Genomic DNA, 25,299 nt, shown 5'->3' with positions numbered 1-25,299 from the left:
ATATTCCTGCCTTATCTTTGACCATGTGGACTGATTTTAATTTCTTGCTTCGTACCATACTTCTTCCATGTGCAGTATCCCCATTTCACTCTTTGTCTGTGAACTCGCCATAAGCTTCAACCCTTCAACCAGCCTTCTTTCGTCCTATTAGTTATCCACCTTTAGTTAATGGTTCAAATCTTTGCGCTTTCTTCTTCCTAAATGTGGGTTTACATCCTTCCATTTCATGCTCTTTTCTATCTTTTTAATCGCCTCGTTTGTAACCCAAGTAGGTTTACTTTCATTTTTCTATTTATTGTTACCATAAATCCGTGACGGCTTTCCATTACCCATTTCTGAGATGTCCCCATCTTTCTTCTGCTTTTCCAACTCCCCTCTTCTCACTCACCAAACTTTCTACCTCTACTCTCTTGGAACTCGTTTCTTTCTGTCCCGGTCAACGCTTCTGCATTCTATTTCCTCAACCTTCTTTCCTGTTTCATCCACTTGAACCATATGTTTTTGCATCCGTTCTCGTCAATTCTTTCACTCTTTTTGGTTTCATTAATACTGCCCTACTTTTAGGGCTCTTTCGGGAATGAATATTCCGCCATTGCAGCCCCATTGCTTCTGCCAAACCCTCATGATGGCTTTAATATCTTCAGTTTGGCTGATGTCTAGCTCTGGAAGCCATTACACCCAAAGCTAAGTTCGTAATCTCCAAATACAGCGGGTGAATACATGATAAATGAATCGAATCGTTGATCGTGATTCATTAATTAATGATTCATCATCCGCTATCATTTGTCACGCCAAAATCACTTGCTATCCGATCATTCTCAAATTTAGCAGATAATTTTCGTGACCATTAAAGTGATCATAATTATTTACTATATTGGTAATGCCATTGCGAAATATTTTACATTAAAATGGAGCTCCGTTATCGCGAATTACTTTCTATAACAAATGCCTACACACTTTCTGGCCACATGTGAGGACTACAGGACAATAAGTTTGATATCCCACGCAGCTAAAGTTGCTCTCAGGATAATAAACAAAAGGATAGACAGTAGGGCAAATGATTACTTAGGGGATGATCAGTTTGGGTTTAGGAAGGGGAGAGGTAGGCGTGATGCCATTGTAGTAATGAGATAATTAATCGAGAAGAATATAGAACACAATCAGGACGTATTAGCCTGTTTCGTAGATTTCGAAAAAGCGTTTGATAGAGTGAATTGGGAAAAACTAATGAGTATATTGCAGAAAATAGGAATAGGTTGGAGGGAAAGGAGGCTAATCCGCAACCTGTACATGTCTCAGACTGCTCAGGTGCGAGTGGGGAACGGGGAGTCCGGATGGGCAGTGTTAGGAAGAGGTGTAAGGCAGGGTTGCCCATTATCACCGTTGCTGTTCAACCTGTATGCAGAGGAAATGATTAAAGAGGCATGGGAAGAACTAGAGGTAGGAATGAAGGTGGGCGGGGAATTCGTAAAATCAGTCAGGTTTGCTGATGACCAAGGTTTAGTTTGTCGGTCAGCCAAGGGGCTGCAAGCATTGCTAAGTGAATTGGAAATTCAGTGCGAAAGGTATGGGATGAGAATCAATATTAATAAGACAAAGGTTATGCGATTTTCTAGAAAGAAAAAGGCTAAGCTAAACATTAAAAGAGGAAGGCGAAAAACTAGAGCAGGTAGAACAGTTTACGTATCTTGGAAGTGTTTTGGACCAACACGGTCAAAGTAGTAGGGACTTAAGGAGAAGAATTGCGCTAGGGAAAGAGGCTTTCACAAGGAGGAGGGAGTTGATGACGGGGACATTGAGTAAGGATGTTAAGAAAAGACTCGAAAAACTTTGATATGGAGCGTAACTATGTACGGCGTGGAAACGTGGTCATTGAAGCAGGAGGATAGACGTAGATTGGAGGCTTTTGAAATGTGGGTGTGGAGAAGAATGGAGAAGGTGAAATGGACAGAGAAGAAAACAAACGAGGAAGTACTTGGTATGGTGGGTGAAGAGAGGGGTTTGTTGGGAGCAATCCAATGGAGGCAGGAAAAGTGGATGAAGGGGATGTTGACCGGCAGCGGGATGTTGAAGACTGTGATAGAGGGTAGAATGTTGGGAAAAAGAGGAAAGGGAAGGAACAGGATAGGGATGTTGGACGGGTTGAAGGGAGGAAGAAGGTACTCAGAGATAAAGAGGGACCTGATGTAGATGTTTTGCGAGGATTCACAAAATATTTATTTAGGAGCTGTGTCCATCCAAAAACCTACCTTAACAGGTAGATTACCTAATAATAAATAATACCATCAGCAGGATGTCAGCCCTCCCGTCACTGTCTTAAACAGGGTGAAGCAGAATGGATTCCCTAGTTTCAAAATACCTCTGAAGAGCGCGCAGTTTAATTAGTGGGGTGAGAGTAGTGTGTTAGCCGGGGGAAGTAACGCCAATTTTAGTAGTTATTATGCAGTGGTCCGGTAAGTATCGAGACTTTGTCGTAGAAACCTTTTTTAAAAACAATATTAGTATGATGGCGATGCAGAGGGCACTGTGGTCTAGCGATGAAGTGCACTTTCACCCCTTCGGTTCAGTAAATAAGCAAAACTTTCGTTACTGGACGACTGCCAACCCTCGCGAACTTCATCCAAGACCTCTTCATCAACATAAATAGGTACACACTAACTGTATTTATCAAGTCTTTCTGTTACATTTACAACGCGTTGGAAGTCTTCACAAAGCATTGAAAAAGGAGAACATTGAATACAAAAGTGGACCAATATTTTGATAAGAGAACGCTCAAACCACATCGCGGATATTTTGGACAGTATAGAGCGGGAGTTCGCAATTCCCTGCAAAGCTTCGGTTTCTTGGATTGATTCTCGGCCAGGTCTTTTAAAAAACAAACATGTTTTAATGCAGAAATTACTTCCACTCCATTTAATGCCTCCAGCATAATTGCCTGTCATTTAGTAGGTACGAGCGTCTTCAATGTGCCATTTGATAACAAGTCGCAGTTAGAGAATTTAAGGACGGCTCGCGAGCACTATATGAACGGAATGCCAACACTTCGAGTCAATTTCTGAATCCATTCCAGTATGACCGCTGCTTTTTAGCGATGCATTCAGTTCGTGAATACCTTCAGGATATAATGCAGGGCATTGCGACATTTGGGCATCCATAGGCCGAGATGCGAAGGGAGGGCGAATGGGCTAATGCGACTTCCCATTCAGAGCCGGTTAAGGGCGAGGTCACCCCGGGGCTATCTTAATGGAAGCCATCGCCGTCCACCGTTATTCATCGCAAATTATCCTCCATCACATTCAGTCATTGGCTTTCCGCCATCTTCCAGGCTTCTTCCATTTAGTATTCCTAACACGGGCGGGAAGACATGACGAGATGACAAAATCTTAGGTTTGCTGCCTTCGCTACATTTCCCTCTGTCGTCTGGAAAATGCCGCAACCTTTTGGAGCTAGAGGAATCAATTTCGACAGTTATTGCTTGTTAATTGCTCCTCAGAAAGTTGCTTTGCGAATGCCAGTTGTTCAGAAATATTTTCTGAACGCCCAGATAATTTGTTATGAGTTATACCGATTTTATTTATGCCTTCACGGAGATTTGGGTGTAAGTAAATAATGCACCCAGGTTTGCAGGATAACCGTTGCGAATCTCAATTGTTTCAAAAGGCTTTCAGCTCATCCAGTAGAAATCCCAACTTGAATAACACGGAAACAATTTATTCTGGTTCGGCGTGGGAGACTTCCTTAATGTATGCTCGCAATCAGGCATAGGAGACTAGCTTTTAAACGTCACTTTTATCTTTATAGCTTCGCCATTTTTTTCTTCAACCCCTGAAAATTTGGAAAATTAGTTCAATTATTATCGCTCTTTATCTCAAAAGGTGGCGATACTGACATTGTTGAATGGAACATATGTACAGAGAAGGATTATTCTCCTTTTAGGGGCCATATGTAAATATTTCAAAATGTTCGACTCTATTTGAACATATCCCTTTCATGCATAGCCACATGCTTCATGAATCAAATAGCATATTGATAGCAGATGCATGTCGTAGTATTTCCCCTTGCCCTGCCACTTTTCCCTTCTCACCAACCCTATATCCTCAGAATTTACGCACATGTGGTAAAACGTATTTTGTAGAAATTAAATATCATACAACATTCGCAGAAAACATTTTTGATTACATTATGTAGCATTTTCTTGGTGGCGTCGGTATAATAAGCTTTGAATGCATCTAAATTTGTCATAAATAGGGCATTAATTATTTTACAGACTACATTTGATGGTGCGTTTTGGATGGACAAAAATTATAAATTATTGGAAAGGGTTTACGAAATTCATCGCAAATTCTAAGTGATCAATAAATGTTCGCCGAGGATTCAAAATTAAGATCTTCCCTATTATTATTAAGATCATCAATTATAACTACGTGAAACTAAAATAATATCTGAAAAAGGTAAAATGTAATATCTTCCTTTTTAGTCGTGAATACATATCCCTCTTTCGAACTCCCCTGAATGTGTTTTTCAACAATCCAGACCTAGTTAGTAGTCATCTAGTGACCTCCGTTCTCATCCTTCACGCCAATAGAAAACCCTTTGGTCTACTAGAATGGTATACTTTTAGTCATTCCAGTCTGAGTCTAGTGGCTAACGTGTTCGGTATCTTAAAGTTTCGAGTTTTCATTCATAGGAATTGGATTTACCATTTTCACGAAATGAGTGCGCGACACAAGATCGCAATCATCTGACCACATGAAAAGTCGAATTGTTGCGACTGCTGTCTGTCATTCTATTAGCGTAAACTATATATGTCGCTGTGAATTCATCACGCTGCTGCCAGATCCTTGATCAACTATAGTCGTTTATTAAACGGTTAAGAATCGTTAATGGATGCTGATGGCAATGAATGAAAATTAATGGTCATATCTTTATAAAACACTCTAGAGTCCAGCAAAGAAATAACACTCGAAGATTCTCTATAGCATACTGATATGAAATTAGAACATAACCATGTTTGGCTTAAAAGATTTGATAATATACCCATTAGGAGGTTACTACACGGAAGTGAACGATAAGGATAAAATAGTAGATAGGAATACGATAGAAGAGCCCGAAAGTGCCCATTATAAATAAAAAGGTGATATGCGACCTGCCAATTTATTGTATTCAAATTGATTTATTTGAATATAACCACCGTGCCGTAAGCCTAAAAAGCGTCAATAATGAATATTTAGGAAATTTAGAGAAGGTTATGCTTCAACGAAGAAAATGGTTTGGCTATCCGACTATTGGTGCGCGGTAATAAAAAAAGCGTCATGAACTTAAGGATATCGTTGACTTTTTTTGAGTAGGTTGAGATGGATTTTTGGCTGCTTTAATCAATAATTAATTCTCAAGTATTTTCGCTGTACCGTTTCGTAGTTTGTGTCCACCCAAAACCTACCTTAACCGGTAGATTACCTATTGTCATATGAGTATTTGGTGCATGACAAGTCATTTTGCAATATAATTAAACACCAAACGAATACATTTGTGGGTACATGGCGTAACACAACTTCTACAGTAGACCCAAGTTTCCATGACTATATAAAATCATGCCTTCACAATCAGTTCTTCAAAACTGTCCTACTGATTACCGGATGAAATATGTATTGCGCAGTTACTCATTTTAATATCTGCGGAGGATTTTTCGGGTTTCCCCTCCGCCGCAGGCAAATGCCAGACCAATGCCATCCCGAAGAAAAGAGTTCCAGTTATAAATCAAATGTTCTTCCTGCTACCGCTGAACCCAGACTCTTAACACTCAGTGGAAACAGACCCTGAAGAGGCTTGTTGCCTAAAACAGGGCTTCCTAGTAGGTGCATTGTTAAATTTTATAAAATGTTATTGTTACTATTGTTACAATTGTTACTTGTTAAATGTATGTACACCTACTTGGATAAATAAACACTTGAAATCGAAAAAAATCGAAAAATTTTAATCTAACAATTTACAAAGATAATTCATTCTGAAGTAAATACATGCAAATTTCAAAGCATATTCAACGTAGACAAACCGAGACTCGCAAAAGACCTCGGAAGGGATGAAGTAAGTCTTCTATGGCATCGAAAATTCCGTACGCTTTGCCCTCGGAAGTCTTATGGTAATGTTTCCATCCAATTAAATCCATTTCGCAATCCTCAGCTCTGATGTCGTGTGAAAGATGATGTTGACAATTATGTAAGATGCTAAAAATGTACCGCATAGCGTAACCAAAATTCTATCTCGGTTCTCCCCTTGCCAGCCTCGTCCCTGTTCTACCCCGCCGCCAAAATCGACCCCATCCTGAGGCCCCTGAGGAACAAGCTGCGCTCCGTGTCGGCTCCGGCCCTCTCCGGGCTGGCGGAGGGCAGATCCAGCCTGCTGGAATCCCCGGAGCCCGAGAAGAGCGTGGAGTGCACGGTGCTGCACGATCCAGGCGCCGGGCGCACCAGGGCCGACGTCATCTTCATCCACGGCCTCCACGGCTCCCTCTACAACACGTGGCGCCAGGGCCGGTGGCGGTGCGGCAGGGGCGGCTGGGAGGAGAAGGATGGCGGGATCCTCATGAGGACCATCGGGGTCGTCGCGACGGAGGAGAAGGGGCGCGTGTTCAAGCTCTACCCGCGGCGGCACGCGGGCCTCGGAGGGGGGCCGCGTCCGACCCCCTGCGCCCTCCCCGCCCCGGTTAGCGAGCCCTCGTCCACCTTCGCCGGCACCTTCTGGAAGGCCTCGTTCGCCCCGTACGCGAGGCCCGGCTGCGAGGCCCCCACGGGGGAGGGAGGAGGGGGGGCGGCGACCCCCAGGGTGGGGACGCGGGCGGAGGTCGGCGGGCAGGACGACGACCGGGGGGTCCCCACCAAGAGCAGCAACAATAACGAGGAGGAGGAGGGAGGGCTGGAGATGAGGGGGAGGGGGGAGGTGCTCAAGAGGGCCTTCTCCGACCCGTGCGTGACGATGGAGGACGCGGAGGACCACTCGGGGGGCTACTCGGAGTGCTGGCCGCGCGACTGGCTGCCCAAGGACTGCCCCGGCATGAGGGTCATTGCCATAAACTATTCCACGGATCCGTTCCTATGGCGACCCGTGTGGATCCGGAAGAAAAATCGGTGGGTGCCCGAGTTTGTTTGTTTGTCAAAGTCCTCCTGTTGGGTTGCGAAACACGAGTCCACTCCCGAGATGGGCGATCGAGACATGCGGGTTGGTTGATGATTCTCTACGAGAGGACGTGGGAGTACTACTGATAAAATGACATCCACATACACTTTGTTGCTTACGACATCAATTTCGCGCATGCACTTTCTTCTCATGTCCATTGGCGCACCAAAAAACGAAGTGGTTGCTCGCAACTGTCATTGGCACTTTTTTTTTTAAATACTACGGTGAGTCTCCTCCCCGTAGATCAATAGTTCATTCCAGTAGCAACATACATAGTTATATAACACTGCTATATGTTGATTGAGGGGATACCTGCTCAGGCTTAAATTCCCCTTTTGTCTTCAATCGCCAATGTTACCCGATGTGAGATTTTCAAACAGTTATTTACATAAACTCTCAAGTATCCAAAACATACATAATAATACATTTGGAATTACACACTTAACCATTCACAGAATACACAGAACATTAGAATTTAGGCACTTCGAGTACAATTAGTACATATTTTCACATTAATCAGCACAAGTACAGAAACATACAACATAATGTATACAGATAAAAATAATTTGTATCGTGAATGTATGATATATTTTGATTTTTCGCCTAGTTGTAGAGCACGTTAAATAGGAAAATTTACACTGACAGTGAAATGTGTTAGATGTGTCTGCTTACATTGCTTAATTACCACTCATGTGACGAAATCAAATAGGAGTTTACAATTGGTCTTTAAGCAGAATAATACTATTTCGCGCAATTTAATTTTCTTCACCGCCATGTTATGCCATATTTCTAGTCTTGTTTTTTCATGACGGATAAATTCTTCAATTCTGTGTTTGGCGGTGTCCTCTGTCAAGCAGATATCACATAGGTTAGTTCTCGATTTCCCAATTTTGTGAAGGTAATTTGAAAAATTTCCATGGCCTGATAGCATTTGGGTACATTTGTGTGAAAGGTTGATTTTTAGTTTTAATCTATCGCAAATAACAGGGAAAATGTCCTCTGTGTATGAGCCTTTATCACTGCTATCCCACTCAGATTGCCACTGAATGATGGATTCTTCCCTCAGTCTCTTTTTTAAGACTTTTTCCTTGTATATTGATTTTCATCAAGTTCAAGATTGAAGTGTGTAGCCCTTTGTCCAGATTGTAATTTGATTGTAGCATTTCTTTCCAGGATCTCGTATTTTAAGGGTGGTAGGCCGCAAATTATACACAACGCATCAGTGCTGACCGTAGAGTAGCCCCTACATATTGATAACAGGCAGGCCTTTGAGCTTCTTTTAGTTTACGGTGGATTCTACTTAGGTTGATCTTATGAACCCAAATATCGCAGCCATAGGTGGCTGCGATATTTGGGTTCATGCGAGGAGTCAGTGCCGAACTTAAACCTGCAGTATCTCCGAGCTGCCTGGAAAATTTTCTTTATTTTATTGATGGTGTAGTTAATATGGGCTTGGTAGGATAATTTCTCGTCTAACATAATGCCGAGGTATTTAAATACGTACGCCCTTTTTATGTTTTTATTATAAATTTTCACAGTAGGGTTCCTGGCCATCTTGCTTCCGAAGATCATGTATTGAGTTTTAGCAGTCTATATCGTTAACTTGTTCTCAGTTGCCCATTTTTCAATTATATACATACATTCCGCAATCATGGGTTCCATTTTGGCTCTGGTGCTTGCTTCTATAGTCAGGGCCATGTCGTCTGCGAAGGCAATGAGCTCGCACCCAATAGGGAAGTCTCTTCTGAGTACCTGGTTGGTTAAAAGATTCCAGAATAACGGACCAAGAACCGACCCCTGTGGACAGCCTCTTGTTAAAATCTTGCGTGTTTTTGTTGTTTGCGTGGAGTATCTGACCTCTCTATTATTAAAATAGCTGATCAGGAGCTTTATTAGATTAGCTGGGATCCTTAGGGTCTTGAGCTCCTGTATAACTGAAGGCCACCAAACGGAATCGAATGCACCTTTGATGTCGATAAAGATGACGATGGTATATTTTCTTTGATTGTCGATTAACCATAAAATACGGTGAATGGCATCCGATGTGCTTCTCCCTCTCCTAAATCCATATTGGTTAGGGTGGTAGAGCGTGTTGTTGAAAAAAGCTTCAATTCTGCCCTTGATAGCTCTTTCAAATGTTTTGCCCAGATCCGGAAGCAGTGTGATTGACCTGAATGAGGGAGGTTCAGATGGATCCTTTTCCTTAGATTTTAAGATGGTATGCAATGTTCCGACTTTCCATGAGTCTGGGAAATAGGAAAACATGAGACAATCGTTAAAGATGTTTGTAATGAATTTGACTAGGTTTCCGGCTAGTTTTTTTAATATGATCCCATGTATCTGGCCATGTCCAGGTGCCTTCTTGGGTTTGATTTGTTGGACCGCTAATGATATTTCGTCCTCGTTGAACGGTTCCATGTCTGGGGTGTCCGGCATGATTAGTGACTCCTCCCTAATAATCGATTGTTCGTAATTGTCAGCAGTATCGTCGTGGAATAAATATCAACTTAGAATATGAACAGAGAAGCATTTCGGAGCACTAAATGGCAAATCGAGCATCGTTCTATGCTTTGGAATGTCTATTGAGTTCTAGGAAACAGTTACATTTCCTCACCGATGATCCGAGGGGAATTTTTTTCCGGGTCACGGTGGGTGTGTGGTATTTTCCCTTCGTTGGGCCGAGGTGTGACAGCAAAGAAGCTTCACGCCGGACGCGTCTATTATTAGCTTTCAAGTTTTGAAACCAAGTCTTCGGAAGCGCTCCCGGCCTCATAGAACTCGCCCCAATGACTCAACAGATCCGCGCGAGACAAACATTTACCTTTCCTGAGGGAAGAAGCCTATTACTTATTTACGCACTCATTTTTGACTGGATGTCATGATTAAAGGTTGGGTTTCCGAAAGATAGGGATTGATGAAAGAGTACGAAAGACAATGTGTGCACTTTGATAATGGTCCCCTACAGCATATTGAGCAGTGTTACAGCCTATTGGAAATAAGATTTTTTACTCTCCGAAAAAAGGAAAAAATAGTTTTTAAAAAATGTCTTGTAAGAGTATATAAACAAAATTTCTTTCGTGCGAATGAAAAGATATGAAAATTCCTCTTGACGGTATTAATAATTCTTATTTACCCAATATTTTTTTGGGGTAAATGATCAAGTTAATCGACATTCGATTTTAGCCGTGCGTGTAAATTCATGTTTGATGTATCTTGAACACGTTTTGATTGTTTTTTTTGGCGATGTTGCGATCGTGTTCGCACGCAGGTGCGTAAGTGTGCCGGCGCACGCAATAATGATTATTATGAGGATGACGGGGATCCAACAAATCGCCATAATCCTCAATGGGGCACTTTACTGAGGTTAATTTTTAATTTCGTTTTATATTTTATCGAATAGAACTTTAACTTAACGAAAACGTCTCGGGTTTCTTACCGATTAGCGCCGAAGGACGTTTCGGCGGCTGACTCAAAGACCGTTGACGTCCGCCAGTGTGATCCCCAAATGCTGTTTACCGGGAAAACCTTGAATCCTATGCAACGTTGACATTATAATGGCAATACAATAAAATTCCAAAAACGAATGGATTGAATTTTAAAAAAATTGAATCGGTGATTTTTTTTACTAATTTTGCATCGCCACTTTCCCAGTTATTCACTGTTTAGGAAACATTTTTTTGACTCATTCAACTTTTGTGTGTAGCATCGCCTTTAATCTTCAATTAAGTAATGGACATGGATTGCATTAAATTATCCATTTTTAAGAATTTGTTATCGCAAAGACCGTGGTGACGCCGCACTTCACACATGGCTCTTTATCTCGCCCTCATTTCACACTTTGGTCACACTCAGCCCCATCCTTCTTACCACCAATACCCCCGCCTACCTCCCGATGTGACGTCAATGTGCAGACAATCTGCAAGAGTTTTGCAGGCGTCGGGGGTTAGGGGTGTTTCACTTTCGGTTCTTCGCGCCACTGCACGTGCGCGGCTCGTCTCTTTTCGAAGGCTGATCCGGCAATTGTTCGGGCAGCAAAGTGGAAAGGAACGGGGAAACATCCTCCCTCCTCCGGGGAGATTCACGTGCGTTGGAGTCGTGTCGGCGCCACGACCGGGATGGCGAAATGGCGATGAGTCTTGCAAGACGTTAACGTCGGCGACTGTCGAGTGAGGGCAATGATTGCCAGAGAAACATAAATCATCGAGGTGGCTCCCAAAAAATCCTTACAGTATTAATCAGTTGCATTCAGAGTATTATGTGCGTTGAAAATAAGGGATTTCCCATTTTAAATTGATTCTCGTTAACCACTTACACCCCTTAGTCCTCGGGTCAATGCCTCGCGAATGTTAGCGCACCTGTTGTTTTTAAACTCCCTCAGGGGCAACATCCTCCGGGAGACGGCTGTCAGACTTGTGGTTCTTGAGAACATTGATAACGAAATTGATGGCTAACGTGCATAAAAGCGGGACGACGCGACCCGTTGTGTTAGCAATTAAAGCATACATATTGCTCGCGTTAACGATTTATTTGATAAGCAAGCAATGGCACTCTCCTGAAAATTGCAGCGGTGCGACATTGGCTGAACGATCAATTAGTATTATTCAGCAATATAAAAAAATATTTCAGATGCATGTTCTTCTGTTATGGCCGCTTTATTTACAAGGTTATGCATTTCGTCCGTAGCAAAAAAATATTCAACGCGCGAATATTTTCGTATTTTCCCGCTACGACTCGATTTTGAATATCAATGTTTTACTTGTATTGCAAATTTAAATAGAACATAATTTTGAAACGCTCCGATGTAATCACCGCGCTGGCCCTGCAGATTGTGTAACTAACGGAAGTATACCTACGTTCGATGAACGAGGGGCGCCCCTAGACGACCATTCCAACCCGATGGATTTCTTAGACTCGCGTCCTCTCTGTTCGCGTGAGGAAGTTTCAAACTGAGGAAGAACCTGACTTGATTCTCGCAATACGTGTATTGTTCACGTGAACAATTAAAGTAAGTCTGATGATAGCGGTCCAGGATACGGCTATTTTTTTAAATTAACTGTTGCAAAAAGCGTGACAAAATAACGGCGAGACGGCCTTCGTCCTCACCAATGTCGTCGCTACCTGAAGAGAATGAATAACGGTCTCTTGCGCATAATTTATGCATCGGCGCCGTATCTGATCTAGCCATAGCCTTTGCTCCCGCCCCCCTCGCCCCCCTCTCCCATACCGATGCGCTGGTTTGCATGCCACGGGACCAGAGGCTGCGTTCGTCTACCCCCTCCCGGCTTCTCCCTTCTGGATGAACCCCCGACCTCCCTCCGATGATTCGCGCTTCCCCTCTCGCGACATGTGCACCTTCCCCTAGCGCCGCGAGCAAACACCATCGCCGACTTCATCGCGAAAGCACCTCGCCTCCAACCCTTCACCCTTCGTTCCAAAGTCCGGCGGGACGAACACGCACGGGTGACTTGATAAGCGCCGCCGACCCTCGACGAGAGCGCACGACAGCTCGCATCGAGGCCCAGCTCTCCACTGCGTGATCAATTTCACAAGTGACGCCCCCGCTCCCATATCGATATTTAAACATGTCATTAAGTTGACACGAAACACGTGTTCGGATTCATTCAAACAAAACGGAACGTTGGAGTAAGCATCAAAAGCCAATGACGATACATTGATATCTCCAATATTTAAAGAATGAACGGATTTCTCTAATTTGACGACAAATATAATGTGAAAGCATGCTGTGATAATAATACATTCAAAAATGGCGGCCGTATTTTGTTCTTCGTGCTACGTTTCTGACCTTCCTCGTATATGGCTTTGGGAATCTAATAGATGCTTCGCGTAATTAGAGATAATAGATAAGAGCGTAATTAACGCTACTCCCAACTTAATTTCCTCCATTATCGGCTTCCCATACTCGCTGAATCACGTTCATCTTTCATTGCACGTTTATGGTTGATATAATGAAATTTAAACGGTATCGTAATTGAAAAAATAAAATCAAAACTAATATTAAATGTGTAATGGACTTGAATCATAAATTTATTCTGGAAGCGAAGAGAATGGTAGCTAATCTAATCAAAAATAGGGATTAGCTCCTCCTCGCAACATCACGAGATACACAAACTTCTTATTATACTGCCCCCCCCCCCAATTTTCAGCTCGAAGGCGTATTCATTTGTTTATTGCCCGGGGGAGCATCTCCAGACGGTTGCAACCGCAACTGCGCGCCTTAGTGAAAGGCAAGAAGGGCAATCGAGGAAAAAGCAATTATTTACATTCCAAATTCCAAAATGGATTGTTGGAGGTGTCTCGGCCTACCCGTCTATCTTTCTCCGGGGGTGACCAACATCTCTCTCTCTCTCTCTCCACCGCTCTTAAAATCACCGCTGGGACGCTATTAATTATGCCGTAATTTAACTCGGATTTGCTTCGTGTCTCGTCGAATTCGGCAAGCACGCTTGCGAAAACTCTGCAGTGAACTTAAAGCGGGAGAGTGATGACGTACTTGGTTTACGTTCGGGGAAAATTGCCACGATTCCATATTGCGTCGTTAAATTCGAGTAGCCATGAAAAGCATGCGGACGAAAGGGCGTCTCCAGTCCTTATAGTTCTCGAAGGGGAGTGCACGCGTTGCTCTCCGCTCTGCTAACCATGATAAGCCAGCCATTGCGTGGCCAATCGTGCCCTCCTGGACGAGTCTTCTTTCTCCGGAGGGAAAGCACCTCATTGGCGAATGCGACCGAATGAACTCCTCCACTGCTCAACGGGTTTCGATTTCACTGGACCCGAAGGAGAAGATCCTGTTTAAAGATGGGAGCGATTGCACAGGCGAGCGATTCGAAATCTCCCTAAAACTTTTCCAGTATAAACAAAAATGAATTCTCCGAATCCTCTCCAGAATATGGAAGGTAACGACTCCAAGAATTCTCCCTTAAGACTTATTCTGCATTCATTGATTGATTGAGACAAAAGTTAGCGACAGAGTTCTTAACGATATGGAGAATGATTGAGTCTTATAAGTTATTAAGGGTTTCATGATTAAGCAATTTTCAATCGTATACGAAAATTCTCTGACAGCAGTTGTAATTAAATCCGGCGAGCATCCAAGGATTGACCGATGAGCAGGGGACGAGCCTGCTTTCACGGGGCAGAGGCATCTGCAGCAGTACGCTTAAGGGAAAGGGTGGGTTATCCCTGGCACCACACGCTACGGATCCTCGAAGCCTGCGCGGTGTGTCCTCTTTTCTACTGCTTCAAGTGGACGGGGATGGTCATAAAATCACTTTGGTGTCAAATAATTCCGAATTTCGAGCGAAAAACGAAAAAAGATAACTCCCCAGCCAAAGAATTAATTATTGCTTCTCTAGCTATGACTAGGAAAGATTAAGCATAAATTGAACGCAGCCATGGAGTGGTGCCCCGAGGCATAAAGAGAGGGAGGGGAGGGAGGAGGATCCTTTCCGCAAATATGCTCCTAATCTGCATGTTTACTCTTCAAATCATCCAGATACCAACGGGAAGGGATTTATGGGATTGGAATATTAGCAGCCGGTAACTTTAATGTTGTTCACGGGAAAGTACTATCTCGTACGAACATGCTCATTGTTAGATATATTTTACCTAATTTCACTCTCGACCAAACTAAAAATAGCAAGAAGCAAGTCTGTGGCGGAAAATGAGCGAGCGATGGCCTGTATATGGAGAAAAAACCTAATTAGTACTTGCCGTCTGTTATTTTCGCTCTTGTGCCAAGAAACTGGCAATGAAGTCGAAATATTTTTTTAGCCCTTTTTAGCCATTTAATATTTCTAAAATACCATAATATATATTTTTTGTTTTGATTTCCACGAACTTGCACTTTTTCTGAGAATAAATATTATTAATAGAAATTCACAAGTGTTCATCGGGGTCGGACTTTTTACACAGTTGTGAATTTTCTGCACCTTATGCTGCTTTCCCACATATTATAATTTCATTCTTCATTATTACAAATGTTAACTTTCCTTTAAATTTCATCAGCATGTTGAAATTTCATCTATTTAGTGTTCACGAAACAGGATACAAATTCGAAAATGTTACGATGAGAGGGAAAAAATGTGAATTTGAAGAAAATATCTTTTGCTCTTGACAGCACAGAATGATGAGAGGGACGCGATCACGCAAAAATATTTTATAAACAAGTAATTTGAGCTTATAAAACAATCACACCTTTCCGTGCATCAATAAAACTTAATGCAAATTGATCTTCGATCAATTACAGAAAGCTGTCTTATTTCTTTGAATTCATTATTTCCTATTGGTGCACTGTGTTTTTGCTGTCACGAGAATGACCGCCTTAAGAAGGTCTCTGGACAGTCAGTTATGGCATGCCACGAGAGCGGATGAGGCCAGGAAGAGGTCGACCGACAGTGAACCATGGCCCAACATGTCGCAACATGTGTTTTGTGAGAACGAGTGAGACCATCGAGGCAGCTCTCGCTCCGAGGAACGGGAAGAGGAGAGGCATCAGTATCGATAACCGCTTTCGGTCGATCAAAGATCACAAATGGCCGAGTCGAGGCGTGCTCGTCACGAAGCCAGGTTGCCCAGAGACATCTGGAGTCCCTCCGAAGAGCGGTCCCAACAAACTCGCGGAGCGGGCGAGGGAGAGGCGCGAAGAAAGACTCCCGGGGGCACGCACGCTCCTGCCCCCGCCCGCTGTGCCCCCTCCTAAACGGGCATTTCCTGCCTCCCCTCGCCCTCCAACTGCGCAGCTAAACGGTTTCACCCTACCGAGGAAATGCGCGAGGGGCCGCGTCGCGCATTGCCGCCCGATGAGAGTGTGCACAGTTGGATTCGAATGATTTGATTTCGGTTGGCGGTGGGGGGAGGGAGGGAGAGTGTGTGGGAGAAGGGGTGGGAGGGTTTTAGTTTTCCTGTGGTTTCGGGGTGGAAGTTTGGAGGGTGGTTGGTGGCGTAGGCCGCGCTAATTACTGGGGTGTCTCCGAATTAGTTTTGCCAAGGACACTTTTCTGTTTACAATATTCGAGACTGAGAAATGATTTAAAAAGGGGAAATTTCCGAAGTCACTAAAAGGAGGTCAGCATCAGTGGCTCGGCAGGATTTCCGACGGTTTAAGTAATACCTCGCAGTTGATCTAAAGTTTTTAATCTTCGCCAATATCGGCATTTGATTCCGTATATCGAAGCTGCTGTGGATGACTGCAACCATCAATTCTTTTCTTTGTAATACCAACTCACTTCCATAGTCCACGATAGGTCTTCTGTCTGATATCCCTCGGTAATTGGCCAACCTATCTGTGTACATACTCTTTTGGCCTCCCTCACGGGTACTTCCCATTTATATTGTCTTTCCGTTACTTTCTAATAAACCCATCGTCTTCCAATATATTCCAATCCATCTGGTTCATTCTTTATTGTAATAATATCCCCCTCCACATTTATGCATACTCATTCGTTTCTCGGTGTACCCGTCCATTCGATCATCATCACCTCCTCCGGAATGTTTCGAATGCTCTCAGTCTTTCTTCTCGGGGGTCAATTTCCCCAATGGCCCATCTCTCCGATGGGTAGGGCGCCACAGCGAGGTTTGGAGCAGTTCCACTGGGCAGATTTTAACTGGCCACTAAACGCTTAGGTAATGTCTTGAAAATTCTAGTACAAGGGCGAGGAAAGCGCTAATTCAAGTGATTAAACCTTTTTTTGCGGCCATCAAACTGCAGCACGCCCACACTGTCAGATTTTTTTACTCTGCAGTTGGCCACTATGTTTTTGACTCAGTTCCTTGATGGATCCCTGGATCGACTGAATTAAACGGGAAAATTAATGTCTAAATGTCAAACCGGAAGTCACTCTGACACTGCTGAGCCCATGTCTTAATGCAAAACAATGACAAACGCCGTAATTATATAAAAATGTATGAATGCTCAAATGAGCACCTAAATTTACGCAGTAGGTAGTTGGTGAGCCGTCACGTGGGCTTGTGGCGGGTGGTATTGGGACAACACCCTTCCATCTACGTGATGCCTACAAGCTACCGCCAGGGTGTGTGGCAGAGATGTATTCAACACCTGGCATGCAACATCAAAAATGAAATTTTTCTTAATTTTTAATTTTAATATAAATGATAAATATGTTGTTTGGTGGATGATCAAGTTAGCGTTCGTCCGTCAGCCAAGTATTTGCAAACGTAGCTGAGCTCGTTAGAAAATCAGGGCAATAGGTATGGGACGAGAGCGAATGTTAACAAATCAAAGGCAATGTGGTTTTCGAGAAAGAGGGATGCCAAGTCAAACGTAAACATTGGAGGGCAAAAACTAGAGTAGGTGGAACAGTGTAGACATCTAGAAGTGTTTTGAGGCAAGATGGTAGAGGAGACAGGGGCATGAGAAGAAGAGCAAAGAAGCTCTCACGAGGTGGAGAGAGTTGATGGCGGGGACGTTGAGCAAAGATGTTAAGAAAAGACTCATAACGTTGGTATGTAGAGTGATTTTTGCAGCGCGGAAACATGGTCATTGAAGCAGAATGATTGGCGTGCATTGGAGGTTTTTGAAATGTGGTTGCGGAGAAGGATGGAGAAAGTGAAGTAGAGTGAAAGAAAAACAAACGAGGAAGTGCAACGTATGGTGGGGGAGTAGAGAGGATTTCTGTGAGATATCCAAAGGAGATGGGAAAGATGGATTCAGAGCATTTTGATTGGGAAAGTAATGTGATGGATGATAAACAATAGATATAACTAGAGATGCGTAATCAAACAGGGAAAGGGAAGGAATGGGCAAGTTGAATGGAATGAAGGGAGGGCTGATATATGCGGAATTGGAGGAGGACTTACTTGTATTGTGGAGTCTGACTTCAGGTTGTGTGTTCGGTCGTGAGAGCCGAGTAAATGAATATCTACAAGTGCAACTCTATAGCCTGCGCCCTTCTTTGGAAGTCTCTACCTTGATTGGTAGAAAACTCATAATAATAATATGTAATAGTTCAAATGATGTAGAAGATGATAACTACAGATACATGCAACTAAGGTATGTAAATGAGATACGCTTCTCTATGCCCACGAAAAGAGCTGTAGGAAACAGGAAGGGCAATAATTAAAGCTATATGAGATAAATACAACACACTAGGCCACTAATAATGAAGAAAATGAAAATTATTTTCCCCCGATGGTCGTCGAACAGTGCTATTTTGATCCCTCATCGTCCGTGGGAAACATAACACCTTATATCTATCTGCTCCACTCTTAATCTCCCAAATTTGATTTATATGATCTCTCCTACTTTAGTATTTACAATTTACTCAAATGATTTTGACTAAACCTTTTTCCGTTCATACACTTAGTAATATTTGTGTGGGCTGGAAAATTTCTTCGCAGATAGTCAAAGGAAGGATCCATGCCAAGGATCTTTGCAGTTGAATCATAATTGGGAACTGAATTATATTCCATATTAGAGGGAAATAAGTGGTAATATTTTAGCGGGAAATGAGTAATCTTTAGGACTAGATCAAAATCACGTTTGCAGGAGATTTTTCCATTGCTTAATTTACCGGTGGGATTCAACTGGCTCCTCGTATACAGTAATCACTAATATGTAGTTCTTCTCAGATGAGTGCTTTGAGCGCATTACCATATCGAGTAGTCCTTTCTCTTAATATCTTATCGGGTATGGCTCAGAAAAATAAGCCCAAAATTGAAAACCATTTTTTAATATAGCGTATCACAATATCCTAGGACACATTTTCTTAATTAGTGTGAAGTTCTTCATTAAAAGGCGCCCATGGCATTGTATTCCACCCCGCGGACGTCAATGTGGAGCAACCCTCTCTTTATTCCACATACCATGTACTTTTGAAATAATAATTGACGCTTCAGTGTCGCTTCTGCGCGGATCGCAAAACCCGTTTTGAAGTGATATGTCTCGCGATGGGAAAACCCCGCGGAGGACACTGCAGTAAACACGCTCTCATTAAGAACCGCCGAAGATTTAAAGTGAGTTTGGTTACGAATTTTCATATTTTTGAAGAGATATCGCGTTCCACAAGTCTCCATGCGCGCCTATTTTTTGTGATTATTTTATTCATAAAATAGTGAACACGTCTGATGCCATCAAAATTGAGTGAAATGACATTTAAATGAAGAGCGAAAAGAGGATAAATGATATTCGCTAGGCTTTCTCAGAATGCACCTCCCCTACTACCGAATTATTCGTGTCCTACTTGTATTTCATGCAACAGCGGAAGTGACACGGGGAAACTGAAACACCTCCTAATTCCGGATGCCTCTAAAGATGTATTTATTTGCATGATTTCAGCTAATTTAATCGTGCACTTTCAGATGTGCATAAAATAAGTTATGGAGAATGTCAGCATCAAATTTTCTGATCAGGCCACTCTGGGGTGTTGACGCGCTCGTCTACTAGCCTATTGGTCAAGGGCTCGAGTTTCAATCAGGGCAGGCGCTTAACATAACCCTGATGCTGCAATCCCTGAGAAATCTGTCGACAAAGGGGCGCGCATCGGATCCTAGATTGAATCAGAGTCATCGGCAGAGCATGAAAATCTTTCCTTGGAGTTGTTATTGTTTCAAGTCCAGAGGTTCAACGCCCGTGATTTTTCTCCCTCAGTGCAACTCTGACTGAAGCAAACCATCCAAGCCCAGCGCATCCGAACGCAATTGCCGATGGAAAATTTTAGAGGTGAATCGTTCAAGCCATTCACGATGCGCATGCGCAGGATGGGAAGGGAGGAGGAGGGATGGAGCCGGCGCAATTGCGAGGGGGCGGAGCGAAGAGGGTAAGGGGTTAATTGGAACGGCGAGCGAAATTTAATTGGCGGACCAGGAGATCGATGGACGAGGCCGATGAGAGAGAAGGGGGAGAATGTGAGAGGGAATGGAAGAATGCAGAAGAGGGGATGCAGAAGAGGGAGAGTGGGTTGAGAGGTAGGCCCCGGGGATCGAGGATGACATGGCGTGGAGAGAGTTCGGCACAGGGAAACCTTGCTTCAATACCACCACAACTGACTAATAAAAAGGGCCCCTATAATCAAATTGCTCTCAGGAAACGGTCTCCGTCGAGGCTGTTATGTGCGGGAAGGGTTTCGGGTCTAGTGAATGGTTTTCTGAGTGATGATACGTGGTAACTTATCCCGCAGGGTGTTAAATACGTCAACAAGATACGACTATCATCATGGGAAATATTTCCATCAGTTGTCTATTGAGGTAATCAATCGGGAGGATGATTTGATGAGCGAGGTTAGGGCTCGCCTCGAAATAAACCGAATATCGTTTGAGTTCCGCATATTCAAAATACAGGAACGCCCGCTCTGTATAGACTGCGGTTTTTCGGTTGTCGCATCCACTAGCCATGGGTCCAGAGGAATCATCCGGATTTGAAAGCAGAACAATCCGGTGCGATATCACGCCAAATGGAATCTCCCTCCGCGACATTCCTACGCAGTGGTAGTAATCAATGCATCCAATATTAAAATAAACATAAACCACGCGGATAAAATGGGCTGCCGCCAATTCATTTTTTGAGAAGTTTCAATATCGCATCCGAAACTGAGTTTCATGTTATGGAACCATTCATTTAACTACATAAAAATGCGCACAACATTTGAAAGAAATTTCATTTATTTTGAATTTTTATCATAGAAAAAATACAGCAAGATCTGGAGTGGCGATGACATTACGCAGAAATGGAGCATGCATGTATGAAATGGTATACATGGCGCGCGTCTTCAGGTGCTCGCTTGCGTGCGATTTGCTAGAGGCAATCAAAGACATTTCAATTGATACACGTCTGCCACATTCATGAATCAAGAGGTCAACAAGCTTGAGTACTACAGGGTTATTTGCCCTTCCGACGTCATTCCATATAACGTGCAACCACAGTAACGTACAATATTTCTCAATTGCCGCCGACTATGTATGCCTGGTGAATCCAATTTCCCGCTGCAAAATAAGAAGTCCTTGACCTCAAAACCAGGGAAACTAGCACAGTGAATAGCTAGGATATAGCAAAAATATATTATATGACATATAAACAATATTACTACTTATTATAAATATCTATCAAAATTGCACTGGGTCAAAACAAGTCGTAAATATTGAAAGTTGCAAACAAGTAAGTGTGCGCTTTGATAGATGATCGAGCACGATTAATTAACGAAGCATCGAGGGCTCCGGCAAAAGGAATGGAGGTCAGTCGATTTCTGAAATTGAATCCTTCGTGTTGCTGAGCCTCCGAGGCCCGTACCAAATGATCCAATACGGACTGAAGGTGCCACGGCCCCACGCGATGAGGAATATAATACGTTATACATATGTACACTGAGGGAAGAGTAATTACAAGTTATTTCATTTTAGTATTTAATTCAGTTCCCATGGATGCAATAAGCCTTAATTCTCCAATGCGAGGAGGGCTGTTTCGAACCGCCCTTTAAAAAACAGAGACGTCAATTGAACCCACGCATACTTGTGCTGTTATAATTTCCAGAATGAGAAAATAACGATACTTCTAAGATACGAATATCGTGGTTCACTGCTAATTGTTCCCTGGCCATGGCTTTAAATATGATTGATTACAGCAAACATTCCTAGGATCGATATGCAGCATTATTCTAGGTTATCCTGTTCTCTGTCAATCTCTTTATTCCTCATGTGGCTTGACGTTGTTCATTGTTTGCTTCTTGTCACTCACATTTTGTCTTCTCCGCATTCATTCACATCATGCTACTGGCCATTATCATCTCCGGTATACTATTTGGTCCAAGACTGTGTAGAGTCAGTACCTATCCCCCAGTTAACTTCATCCAATGAATTGGGTTTCCCTCTTCAGCCAACCTTCGAGGGATCTACCAATTCGTTACTCAGTCTGTCAATTCAAATTTTTATCAAAAATCTGGGCCACTACTCTAATGCCATCTATCCAGACCTTTACTTTCCTGCCGCCCGATAACGATTAGCAAGCATTATTTCGAGTGATTTTAGTGGGGTGTATCTGAGATGCCATGCGAGGCAGAGGGAAAGGGACTGGTTATGGTCAGAATACGCGATTTCACCCGCCACAGGGTTTATCACAATTTGAACTCTGCCCTCGCACTTCGGTTCAATGGTTGGGTCAATGGCATTAGGTTCTGAAGCAACTGGTTTTGACTTCATTTTATATCGAAGATTGACACTGATGCCACTCAAACTTTCCGTGATCTTTCGGTGCTGATTGTTTTTACCCATCTAGTCCTTTCATAGATAGAATATCAGTGAACGATTTCCCCAGTGTAATATCATATGATGCCATTCACTCAAATGTCCCACACATACACTTCGTGATTGCATGGTTTGCAGCGTAATTTGACATGGAGCCCTTTTTTGGCCGACACATGTGAGAGAGAAACTTCGCAGGTCTCTCTATCCAGAATATCCAGAATCAAGCTCCAGAAGATGTTGCTCCCTTAAAATGGGTATCAGCAATTGCGGGTGGAATGATATTATTTTTTCGTACAATACCTCATATTTAATAAGAAACACTCATGTCAGAACCGAATGGTACCAGCAACGGTTTCATCAACACTTGCCTTTTCTGATCTATCTAAGTTCGAAATTGAACCAGGTTAAAATCCAGGTGACGCCTAAAGACACTCCCAGATTCAACCAGGCTACGTGTTTCCTCGGGTACCAAACCTTCCCAATTCGCCAAAGTTGGAACAAAGAAGGCTTAGGGTTTAGTAATAGATACGTTCTTATCAAAGCAACCTCCAGGTTGATTACCGTGGTCAAATGGTCTTCACTTTGTAGCATCAAAGCAATGTCATCCGCCCCCGCTGTTGTATTACATGATAATATTTTGTGTGAATCAAATTTTATTCCATAAAATTTATGTGCAATGCATTATAAAGATTTCTACAGTTTGTATATAAGTAAAAATATCAATGATACTCAGCCTCGTTTGTGTCGGTAAATCCTCGAATTGGGAATGAAATGATCGAAAAGAAAATAATAAAATAAGATATGATAATCTCTTATATGAAATTGATAGCAGGGTAAATTCCTCTCGGGTCCTCCACCGGGTTATATCGTCCATATTGGCCGACGTTTCGATGTCCGACTCGGTCATCGTCTTCAGGGCTTCTGAATTCCGTTTGCAGTTCAGTTTCAGTTTAATATCATAATAAATTCAGTTTTAATGTCTAATAATGTATCAATTAATGTCTCAGTGTAGCCGTTATTGTTAGCGTTATAAATCAGTTATTTTATGTGGAAACTGCCAAGTTATTTAGTGAAACCCCTGTTCGCAATGGATTTCCACAAAGTCTCGGCCTCAACCATCAATCAAAACAGTCCCAAGTCGACAAAAAATATTTAAATAATCCCATTGACGAAATAAGCGCAATTTATTCTGGTCGAGATAAGGAATCCTTGACGTTTATAGACCTTATCTCTGTCGGGAGATACACACGAGAGGTTGGCGACCTTGCTGAATCTAGTAAATGAAGGGATTTGATATTTACGCGACTTTCATTCGGAAAGAGTGCTGCTCATATGAGAGGATCGCATTTTTTGGGCTACATAGTTAAAGATTCAAGTTATGAGTTTACATAAGGTTATCAATTAATTTTAAAAAATAAATGATCATATTTGTTAGTTTCAAATAGCAACTAATAATAGAACTAAAATGACATCAATGAGCGCATCCAATGACAAAAACAAATCTGCCGTCGTGAAATGCATGAACGGAAAAGTAATTTAATGGCTGCCAGGGCAAGGGCTTTGAAAGTATTAGAGATACAACACAAATAAAATAGTGTGACTCACTTGAAGAATGCCTCTGAGAGGGCCGAAAGCTCGAACAATTTATGCTATTCTATTTGGGTTCTATTGTGCCGTCCCATTTATGTGCCGCTCGTGTGAGTTTTTCCGTACAACCGTTATACGAGTATATATATATATACACACACACGAGGGTCATCCGGAAAGTAGTACCCGTTCGTGCCGCATGAAGTGCTGACGACGCGAGTAGCCGCTGGACGAGGTCAGATAGCTTCAGTGGCTTGTCTGCCTTCTCTGAGCCAAGTTGCGTGACGCTAGCATTGCCTGTGTTGTTTCTGTGATTGTTTACAATGTTTAAAAAAATTGAGAACGCCGCCAGTTGTGAAGTGAGGGCAGTGATTTTAATCACTGCCCTCACTTCACAACTTGCAATGCAAGAAACGTTCGCCCATGTGATATTCATCGCCAATTAAAGGAGGTGTATGGAGACAATGTAATGGACGAGTCGTCTGTTCGGCGGTGGTGTCGCAACTTCAACATGGGGAGGGGGAACACACACGACGATGAGCGTTCGGGGAGACCGTCTGTCATTACAGACCAACTGGTGAGCTCAGTTGACGAATTCGTGAGGAACGATCGGCGCGTCACAATTGATGACATCTGTGAGCATTTTCCCAATGTTTCTCGAACAATTGTTCATGAAATTGTTAAACACCATCTGCGTTATGCAAAAATTTGTGCAAGATGGGTCCCTCGCGTATCTCAATGAGCTGGCGGCGAAGGACTATGCAGCAGGAATACAGAAACTTGTCACACGTTATGACAAATGCCTTAATTTGCTTGGAGATTATGTTGAGAAGTAGTTTAAAGTATCCTCTTTCAAATAAAATTTTTTATGTTTGTTAATATTTACTTTTGTGTCTTTATTTCACGAACGGGTACTACTTTCCGGATGACCCTCGTATATATATATACTCGTATAACGTAACGTAACGTACTCGAATATATATATATATATATATATATATATATATATATATATATACATTCAAACATAAAATCCCGCCAAACGGCGGATAATTACTCATTTATATAGAGACAGATATAAGGAAAAGGGATAGGATCACACATAAAGGGCGAGCACAATAGAGGTGGGGAAGGCGGAATCGAACGGATCACAAGGGTAAAATTATTTCCTTGACCGGGACTCGAACACCGAAACTTTCCAGTTTTCGGACGGATGCTCTTAACCACTTTAGCTATCCAGGAAACGTAACTTAACCAGACATCCGTGGGTCTAATATCTCGCCAAGCGCACCGATTCTTTAGCCAAGAGATGGCATCAGGGGGCTGTTT

General features: G+C 42.7%; 1 protein-coding gene across 3 annotated transcripts in view; it reads left to right on the top strand.

Annotated features, from left to right (window-relative positions):
* Nucleotides 1-25,299, top strand: part of LOC139689916 (uncharacterized) — a 152,646-nt gene that overhangs the window by 82,668 nt on the left and 44,679 nt on the right. For all 3 annotated transcript variants that reach the window (XM_071587040.1, XM_071587038.1, XM_071587037.1), the window contains exon 3: nucleotides 6,281-7,124. In XM_071587040.1, the coding sequence (XP_071443141.1) occupies nucleotides 6,281-7,124 (844 nt within the window). The remainder of the gene's footprint in view (nucleotides 1-6,280; nucleotides 7,125-25,299) is intronic.

This window comes from Hetaerina americana, unplaced genomic scaffold (assembly GCF_022747635.1).
Source record: "Hetaerina americana unplaced genomic scaffold, ioHetAmer1.1.p SCAF_29, whole genome shotgun sequence".
In the NCBI taxonomy this organism is placed as follows: Eukaryota; Metazoa; Arthropoda; class Insecta; order Odonata; family Calopterygidae; genus Hetaerina; species Hetaerina americana.
The sequence above is the reverse complement of the archived record's forward strand: the minus strand, read 5'-3'. Positions and strand labels throughout refer to the sequence as shown.